The sequence below is a fragment of the Protomyctophum parallelum genome, assembly GCF_964188405.1.
Source record: "Protomyctophum parallelum genome assembly, chromosome: 7".
Taxonomy (NCBI): Eukaryota; Metazoa; Chordata; class Actinopteri; order Myctophiformes; family Myctophidae; genus Protomyctophum; species Protomyctophum parallelum.
The window spans coordinates 22009449-22019963 of NC_139705.1; the positions used below are offsets into that span (position 1 = coordinate 22009449).

The window sequence follows — 10515 nt, forward strand, 5'->3', positions numbered from 1 at the left end:
ATGAGAAACATTGTATCGGCGGCGCCTGGGCTAGTTTGACATGTTCCATGTTCAGATGACAGCTGCGTGCGTGCAGTGCGGCATTTGGGATTCTTGCAACTCTTGCAAAATCGTCTCGCGGCGCGCTGTCTGTCGCGATCGTATATACATTTAGGCTGATACGATATATATGACAGCCAGGACAGGAGAAGAAATGACAGCAACGCGAGGCGAATTCTGTCATCACCACCACCAGCAGCAGCCCAAACAAGTAGCCCAGAAGAAGGCGAAGGCACATAGATATTGGTGATGATATGTGTACATGACGGAATCGCCCCCGGACGCGGGTAGACGCGCCAGACACGGGTCAGTATTTGTGCGCGTTCCTTAATTGCTCTGCCATGTTGTGACTGGTGCGTCTGTCTGTGCGTGTGTGTGTATGTGCGTGTGTGTGTCGGCTGCGCCTGTTGCTCCCCATGCGCGGCCACTGCTAGATTTCCCCTGTGATCCCACTGTCTCCGCCCCTCGTGTCTCGCCGCTATTGTACTGTCATCCATTTGTGCATGAGGTGCAGCAGTAGCTCTACTATCTGTAGCTGGTGGCACACACACACACACACACACACACACACACACACACACACACACACACACACACACACACACACACACACACACACACACACACACACACACACACACACACACACACACACTCACACTCACACTCACACACTATACACAGGCTGCCTGTCGAGGTCGCGTCTTGCTTGTATTCCTCCTCCTAACTCACTCTCTCAGCATGTAATAATAAAAACTCTGACATGGTTTTTGCTCCCACAAAAATATGAATAATTAACCTGATGATGAAGAACATAAACTACAATTGCATGACATAATAAATATCCCTGCGGCTGTATGTAAAGGTTTGGGAAGAACTGAAAACCGTTGAAGTCTACATTCTGGTATTTTATAAACCATGGTGGCATATATATATATATATATATATATATATATATATATATATATATATATATATATATATATATATATATATATAATTAAAATAAATGTGTCTGCTTGCATCAATTCCTCTGAAATTATATGAAAGGTTTATAGTGATTTTAATTACTCAAAAACAAGTTCAGCCAGTGAACGATCTACACATCGATCTACTCATCAACAGGTGCATTAATACATAATTATTAATTATGAGCCTGGAGAGGTATAACACATTTACACAAGTTTATTGATTAATTTTTTTTTATTTTGTTGTACAGAGAACAAAACAAAGAAAGGCACCCACCTGTTCCAGAACAAAGTAAAAAAGGTTAGAGAACTTTAGAAATCTGGGGTGACAGAATGGGAGGGAGAGGTAACGGATTGTTGATCACTGTCTAGCTATCATGTTGGATAAACCACTGTTGGTCACATGGGTCACAGACCCATTTTGATGACTCAAGTAATTTTATGACTCCTTTTCCTTTCTTACATAAAAAAATATAGGCTATATATTTCAAAATATATATTTTATATTAAAACATTAAAATAATTGTATACATTTTAAAACAAACAAAGAAATGGCATGAATAATAAAAAAATAATAATAATTAAAGTAGATTAGTGAAAATAGCTGATCCACCAGCTCACGCGTTGTGTGCTTGTAGATTCTCTCTAGTTTGGGCCCCAGCCGGGCCAACGTCTTTTCGGTCTCGACCTGAAAAGTTTGGGAACCACTGATTGTAAACCAACCCTGGAGACCCAATCAGTCAGGGAGCAGGTAGCATTATATATGTGTGTGTGTGTGTGTGTGTGTGTGTGTGTGTGTGTGTGTGTGTGTGTGTGTGTGTGTGTGTGTGTGTGTGTGTGTGTGTGTGTGTGTGTGTGTGTGTGTGTGTGTGTGTGTTTTACTTTCCTTCCACATCACCAACTAAGAAGACTATTTCATAAATGTTTTTATTTATTTTGATTGATTGAACATTTTATTCACTTTAATAGATTTGAATTGGATTTTAAAAGTATGGGCAGTATAAATGCTTAAAAATGCCAAATGAATGAGGCACAAAATAAGCCAAGGGCTTGTTTCCATTGTGATCCATTAAACATTCAACCCTCAAATGAACTGGACAAAAACAATACAAAACATAAAATATACAGTATATACAGAATGAAAACCTGCATTTCCGTGTGCTTTGTGACATCACGCCACCATATATGGTCACGCCTCCATCTCCATATATGAAGCTGACCTGTTCTGACATTCCATGTGTTGATCCTTCCCCTGCACGCGTCCTTCCTCTTCGATGTCTCCCTTTTGACTGATACCTGTCCATTCAAACTCTATGGCCCCGCTCCAAAGTTATTAGAGCACGGCACGAAAACTAGAGTTGTCAACAGGCCCGAAAATTCACGCCCGGCCTGGGCCCTCATCAAACCCTGTACACTCAAGACACTTCCCCTGCTGCCACTCCATATATGGAGCTGACCTGTTCTGATATTCCTTATGTTGATCTGACTTCATCAAACCCTGTACACTCAAGACACGCTCCATATATGGCCAGACCTCATCAAACCCTGTACACTCAAGACACCCCGCAAGGCACCCCGCTGCCACCCTTAGATCTCCATATATGGAGCTGACCTGTTCTGACATTCCTTATGTTGATCTGACCTCATCAAACCCTGTACACTCAAGACACGCTCCATATATGGCCAGTACAGAATTAATTCCATTACATATGTTGATCTGACCCCCATGCCAAAGCACCAGCGCTTGCCCAGCAGTCTGCTGTCACCCAGGCGGATGCGTGCTTCTCGCCCTCAGGGCGTCTTACTGGTAATAACAGGGACTCGACAGGAGTCACCTCGGGCATAATTATCTTCTCTTGTCGGTGCATGTACCATAACTGGAACTCCTCCCCTCAGTCAATAACTGACTATCAATATAAAATTCATGAATTGGTTGCAAGGCAGAGACATATTGTTAGAGTCAGCAGACAGTGGAAAACTAAGTAATTCCACCTTTCTTTTTAAACAGAGTCAGACTGACTTCAACTGACTAAAGGGCACTTAAACTAAATATAGATATGGTGAGCTTCAAACGAAACCTGAAATGCCTCGCTGATGTTAGATGGTGTAAAAAGTGCTTTACTAATGTGGCATTACCGTCTCATTAAATTACATTTGGAACAGTCTAATTGCCCTATAATGTTTCTGTAGGCATCTGGTGAGAGAATGAATGTTGATGACTGCAATGGACGCTCATATGTACCAGGTAATGTTACGTCTGTAGAAGAACTTACATTGATTCTAAATTAATTCATTTGACATTGTAAATGTTGAGAGATTCTCTATGTGTATTTCAGGCAGTGGAGGAGAGTCAGCAACAGAGCAGGATTATTACAGAGGTTTGCAGGGACCTGCAGTGAACTCTCCCAGCAGTCAGCAATCCTCTCCACACCGTTCTCTGAGAGGTCAGTTATCATCTCTTTGTGGCAACACGGACAGTGGTGCAAGGTAGCTAAGTACATGTACTCAATGTACCCAAGTTTCAAAGTAATTGGCTAGTTTTTCCCATTTCTTACTCAATACTTCTTGTACTCTTGTACTGTTTTACTGCACTGCATTTATTTGCAAGCTTTAGTTACTAGTTATTTTCAGATTTAGATTTGTAATAATGAATGCAATTATTCATCGAAAACTGTCCATAATTCTTCAGCAGATTTAGCGGAAACTACACGACGTGAGCTTGTAGATGGTCTATTTTCAAATAGCATCAGTAAAAGGGTATCTTTGAAAAACAAAGAAACTGTTGCTCTTTATTAATTTGACGTTTCGGTCGTTAGACTTTCATCAGGACGGATATTGTCTAACGACCGAGACATAAAATTATGGAGATTAACATAATAAAGAGTAATTTCCGAAGGTGTGCGGGTCCTTTTCTTTGTTTTTCAAAGATACCACTTTTTTCCTACGCACCTGTCACCAACCTTTTGAGGTGTGCATCTGCCTTTTTCTACAAATAGCATCAGTACATCTTGATTAATAATGGTCAATAATAATAGACCAATAACATGATATATCTGATTCTGCAATAGGCATTCTGCATAATGACAACTTTTACTTTAGCTACTTTAAGTACATTTTGATGCTAATGCTTTTGTACTTTGACTTAAGTAAGTAATTTGAATGCAAGACTTTTACTTTCATACAGTATTTTTACACTGTGTTGTTGATACTTTCCTGTAAGTACAACATCTGAGTACTTCTTCCACCACTGAACATGATGGATGACATGAGCAATGTGCATGGCTCTACTCTACTGTATGTTACCGTGTAAATTAAACATTTTTAGACTTTTGTTTTCCTTTTTTTTACTCTTTATCAGCAGACTCTGTCAAGGTCGAGCTGTACAGTCACGATGAGTCAGTGGAGCTTCAGCAGCAGCCAGAGAAGAGAGGAGCCATGAGGGAGGACAACGGGACAGACACCAAGGAGGAGGAGGGTGGTACAGAGCCTTGTGGGACCGGAGGAGAGACAGGAGGACACATTTACAGCATCAAGCCGGGCTCTCCAGGACCTATCCGGCTGCCCAACGGAAAGCTGCAGTGTGATGTGTGCGGGATGATCTGCATCGGACCAAATGTGCTAATGGTGCACAAGCGCAGCCACACAGGTGAGAAGTGGAACTACCAGGGCCGGATTTACCCATTTACCACCGGGCTAGGGTGGGCTGCAAAAAAATAAAACAAAACATAAATCCAATTTAAGTGAGATTTGTGTTTAGTTATTGTATATTTAGTTTTATTAGGGTGAATTATCCGCTCCCCAGAATGTTTACACAATATACACAATATTCTACGTTTTGGGTCTGAGATGCTAAATCTCCTCAAATGGTGGTCTGTGGCTCAAATGCCTAATAAATAATGGACCTTGATATGAAAAGGGTTGAAAACCACCGCAATAGACCAATACAAGCTCACAACAACGTTGTGCTGTGCTGTGTTGTGAGATTGCAAGTTGGCTATTTTCATTGTGTGACATGATGCACACCACAACCAAGAATAAATCAGGCCTAATGCATTGCCCCATGTGTTTGTCAGGTGAGAGGCCATTCCATTGCAACCAGTGTGGGGCTTCCTTCACCCAGAAGGGAAACTTGTTGCGCCACATCAAGTTGCACTCAGGAGAGAAGCCGTTTAAATGTCCCATTTGTAACTATGCTTGCCGCCGCCGAGATGCCCTTGCTGGACACCTTCGCACACATGCAGGTATATCTGTCATGTTCAAATAGCCTGCCCTACAGTGCAACTACAATATAGATGTTTCTGTGCATGTTGACTTGTGTAAACCTGTTCAAGAAGATCTCTGACATTCTTCTTAGATGTTTAATGAGCCTGAATAAACTATTTTGAACACAATTTCGATGTCATTGGACCGGTCCTCTCCACTTTGCTGTGCTGTTTAGAGGAAATATGTACCACAATTCTTTTACCACACATGAACATAATGGTATGATGACATTTACATGTTTTTGAAACTGTCAACTGTTCTGCCTTTTGTTGTCACTGCCGAGAAAGAAATAGCAATTTACGGGAATTGCCGGCGGGGAAACCATTTTGACTCTGAGGAAATGACTGTTTAAAAGGAAAAGAAAATCCCCCTTCCAATTTTGCCTTTTTTCAACATCTTGTCCAATTGTCCATATAATAGGTCTTCAGTAATATTTAGTATTTACTATGGGGCACTGCCATTCCTGTCAACACACTGAACTGTACACTTCAGAGAGGTAGAGCGTGTAGAATAGATGGTACCATCTAATAATGAGCATTTTCTGAGGACCAATTATATGAATATACAGTTAATACAGAATATACAAGATTGCATGCTTCGACTAAGTGTAGACAGTATAAATTTAGGTTTCCACAACTTATGGTCTATATAATGGTCAGATGACTCAGATCACATTCTGTCTCTGTCTTCCAGTGACCTCCCCGACAGTGGGCAAACCTTTCAAGTGCACCTACTGTGGTCGGAGCTACAAGCAACAGAGCACGCTGGAAGAACATCTGGAACGCTGCCATAGCATAGCATACCTACAGAGTCTGGATCAGCGGTCACCAATCACAGCACAAGGTATCAGACAGCAGTGCTTCTCAATGGTTTTAATTTAATGTAAAAACATTGATGTGCGTTTGACTGCAAAGACCCCCATATGAGAATATTTTGTGGCAGGGACTCCCATACAAGATTTATGTTGTTAAAATGTTTCAAAAATGTTCAAAAATGACAGACACATTCACTGTAATTTAACTCTGTGAGACTCTGTAAGTGGACTGTTCAACTAAATGAACAAGTAGGGGTCCAGGGTCCATTTGGTACTCACCAGGGGTCATCAATAATTACCGGTATGTCCGTACACGGACAAATGTGTCTGTGGCAAGACTTGGCCTTGTCCGTGGCAAATTCAAGATTTTGTTTTTACATGCCATTATAATGTGAATGTGGCAAAAACTGAATTTTGACAAAAATGTCCACCACAAGCCAGGATTGCGATGACCTCTGGTACCCACTTAAAACATTTCTGATTTATTATATGACTCAGGCAGCACTGGTACAACTTCCTCAGTGTGTTTTTGATTGATTGATTGAAATATGTATTAACAGTTTGCAGAATTACAGTACATTTCAAGCACAACTCAATACAAAGACTGTTAACTGTGAGTGGACGACCCAATAAAGCATTACACTTATTTACAAGAGGGTCCACCTTATTCAATTCATCAAAACATTTAGAGACATACAAATAGATACTTCTATATAGCCAAAGAACAGAACAGGAATTCATCATAAAGGAGGTAAAAAGGGAAAAGAAACATATACAGTGAGGGGAAAAAGGGGTGGGAGGTGGGGGTTCCGAATTGCAGCCGTCCGTAGGTGCCCTTTGAGAGCGGTTTTGAAGGAGTCAAGGGATTTGCATGTCTTAATGACTGTTGGTAGGGCGTTCCACATTTTGGTGGCATAGGAGCGAAAACTATTTAGTCCCTTCATTGTGTGGAATCTGGGTTGCACATGGTTTGTTGCACTCCCTCTGGTGTTGTGGGTGTGGACTTTGTTAACATTAAGGAAGTATTTAGACAGGTACATGGGTATCTTGGTGGTGTATCGAATCTTGTGGACCAGACCCATTGCAAGATGCTGTACTCTGTCGTCGACCCTAAGCCATTCCAGCCTGTCAAAGTTGGCAGGGGGGGTGAGGCCAAGTGACCAGTTTGTTTTGGGAAGTCTGGAGCCTTGTCTTAAGGGCTTTTGAGGTGCTGTGGTACCAAGAGGTGCATGCATAGTCGAAGAAACCTTGTACGTGGGCTCCTGTTAGGGTCTTCAAGGTGTTCCTTGTTCCTGTAAAGGAATCTTGTTCTTTGGTTGACTTTTTTGATTACGTTGGTGGCCATTTTATTACCGCAAAGATTAGCCTCCAGAATGGAACCTACGTAGGTAATGTCATCTTTTCGTGTGATAATATTGTCACCCACTCTAACCAAGAAGCCATCTGCCTTGCTGAGATTACTATTTGATCCAAAGAGAATGGATTCAGTTTTTCCCCAGGTGTAAGGATAGTTTGTTATCAGCGAGCCAGGTGCAGATTCTACTGAGTTCAGAGCTGAGGGCCTTTTCAACCTGCAGTTTGTTCCTGTCCGAGACCAGCAGTGCTGAGTCATCTGCGAACAGGAACAAGTTGCAGTCACAAGCTAATGTGATGTCGTTTACATATATTAGGAACAGTAAAGTCCCTAGTATGCTTCCTTGTGGAACGCCACAGCTCACTGGGAGGGGGGGGGGGCACAGTGTTCCGTTCACCTCCACCATCTGTTCTCTCCCCTCCAGGTAGGATTGCATGTCATCGTCTTACGGTGTGTCACTTATATCAAGGGGACCTATAGGCAAATCGCTGTCTGAGTAACTCCAAGTCTGTTTTGTATTATTATTATAAGCCACCATTAAGAATGCATTCATGTTGTGATGTGCCTAGGTCCCCCCTTGATGTGATTTTGATGTTCTTATTGTACTTTATTTGAACTGTGAACGTGGTAAAAGACTGTTTTGACGAGGGCTCGCATTTACTCTGCAGCAACATTGTACATTGTTTTTAAATGAATGCATAAGATAGCGATGATTCATTACATATTTCAGGAGAGGAGTCTCCAAGCCTGGAGCCCAAACCCACGCTCCAACCATCCGCTGAAAAACTCCCAGTTGTTGACAGACTGGTTAATAGTGTCACCAAACGTAAGAGGTCAACACCGCAGAAGTTTTTGGGTGAGTGTTTTTGTTTGTTTGCCACAGCACTTTTTTATATTTTGTTTTGCATTTTACATTGAGGTCATAGGTAGCTTTTTACTAATAACCAGCCTGAAAAGTTGAATGTACTAGGGTTATATAATGGTGGCTGCCTGGCTTTACAGCATTTCCAGTTTTTATATAATTTGCCATCTCACATTTTGGTAAATGAAATTAAATGGTACTTTTATCCAGTGCTTTACAATCTGCATTACATTCACATGCACATTCACACACTGATGGCGAATGGAACCATGCAAGCTACCAACACCCTGCTCATCGAGAGCAGTTAGGGGTTCAGTGTCTTTCTCAAGGACACTAACACAGAAGAAGCCAGGGATCGAACCGGGAACCCAAGTGGGCCGTGACCAGGGTGGGTGTTTATGTGTCAACAAACATGTCCATTGTCCATATCAGTTTATAAAAGCTGGGTGCACGATGCACTTTGTATTGTGTGATAGATAAAGAAGAAGACCAAATTAGTCCAGGTGGCCACCATCATTATGAACTGGGTCAATTACTGATCAATCCTTTTTGTAGGTGAAAAGCACATGCGCAGCGATGTACCTGAAGCACCTTATGAACTGTCTTCTGGCTCGGAGAAGAATGGAGACCTCTTGAGCCCTCAGCCTGTTAGGGACTCTGCTGGGTTGGTGGGGTTGAGTGCTAAGCACTTCCAGGAATCCAGGGTTAAAGCTGAGAATCATGAGCCACCCAAACAGTCCCATCCCCATCCTGCCTTTCTACCAGAAATCCCACCAGTTATTGGCTCAGTTTACAGCCACATGTCTTGCCAGGGCCTCAGAGACCACGGTGAAGGTGGGCTGACTGCCACGTCTGTGGAGCTGGCTGGAAGGGAAGCAGGTGAAGGCCGCAATGGTCCTCCGTCAGCCCATAGCCACACCACGACACCCAATGGCTGCCCTGACTCCACAGACACAGAAAGCACAGCGGAAGAGCAGAGCACAACCAGTACCTCCAACCACCATCATGTCCGCTACCCAACCCCTGCACTTCCCGGCAGCCACCCCACTTCCAGCCCCATCCAGGCCAAAGACTCGGACTGGGAGAGAGCGTGCCCTCCTCCCACCACTGCTGTGAAGAGGAGCCCTGGCACACCGCCCTCTTCCAGGCAGACTGTGCAGGTGGTAGACAGGGAGGGCCGCGCCTTGCGCTCCTTTCACTGCCAGCACTGTCGCATCTTCTTTCTGGACCACGTCATGTTCACCATCCACATGGGCTGTCATGGCTTCCATCAGCCCTTTGAGTGCAACATCTGTGGCTACCGCAGCCAGGACCGCTACGAGTTCTCCTCTCACATCAGTCGTGGAGAGCACCAAGTGGGCTAAGGAAGAAGAAGGGGAAGCTGAGGAGAGGTTTGGGGCAGAGCTAAGTATAATAGTGGTAGGAGGAGGTGGGGATGACTGCTGCTTTCTGAGATTGTGGGCTCAGGTTTGTTCTGCACCAGATCAGTTGCTTTGGATTTTTAGTGTTAGTAAGTGGACTTGAAGTTTTAATTGTCAAGAGGAATAATCAAGCTAGAGCAGATGTGAGTGAAGTTTTTTTTTTCGTTCACTCACATTATTCAAAGATTACCGGAGGCAAATTACATTTCATGATGGTTTGCACTCCCAAATCAAATCATCTTGCAAAACTCTTGGTTTTGCTTCAAAAGTGCCTTCTTGGTGGATTTCCTTTTGCAGACAAACTGTGGGGGAAACCTGGTGCTCAAAAATCTTCAATAGCCATCTTTTATTGGCTAGTGAAGGGCGGTATATGCCTGGCACTTTGATATGCTAAGTGTACTAGCCCGTTGCTTTGTATGAAAGAAGAATGGACTCAATCTAAAATTGCTAGAGGCTTTTAAAAATCGATCAATAGATATGTACAATTGTACAGCACATGCATTTTCAGAGCTTTTAGCAAAGCTTAATATGCACTAAGACAACTTTGCGTTTTGCAACTGAGGATGGGATTTTTGGTTCGGTAGATTCAAGCTTAACATGCACTGAGAGCTTTGTGATTCTTGGTTAGAGAAGAGCTTTTGTCACTAATGAAGCACAGACGGATTGCCTTAACTCCTACAGCAGCAACCCTGCTGTAGGAATACATTGTTTACAGCATGGTTCAGAATTGGATGAAGTCATCTCAGAAGGGAAAATATTTGCAGTTGCACTAAGGGATAAACAAAATATATATA

The 10515-nt window shown here is 42.8% G+C and overlaps 1 protein-coding gene across 1 annotated transcript; it reads left to right on the top strand.

Annotated features, from left to right (window-relative positions):
* Window positions 1-301: 301 nt before the first annotated feature.
* Window positions 302-9664, top strand: ikzf4 (IKAROS family zinc finger 4; the record flags this gene model as incomplete). The annotated part of the gene is made up of 7 exons (XM_083769718.1): window positions 302-326; window positions 3344-3451; window positions 4366-4653; window positions 5081-5248; window positions 5964-6113; window positions 8169-8294; window positions 8856-9664. The coding sequence occupies 7 exons, from the start codon at window positions 302-304 to the stop codon at window positions 9662-9664; spliced, it is 1674 nt and encodes a 557-aa protein (XP_083625844.1).
* Window positions 9665-10515: the final 851 nt, after the last annotated feature.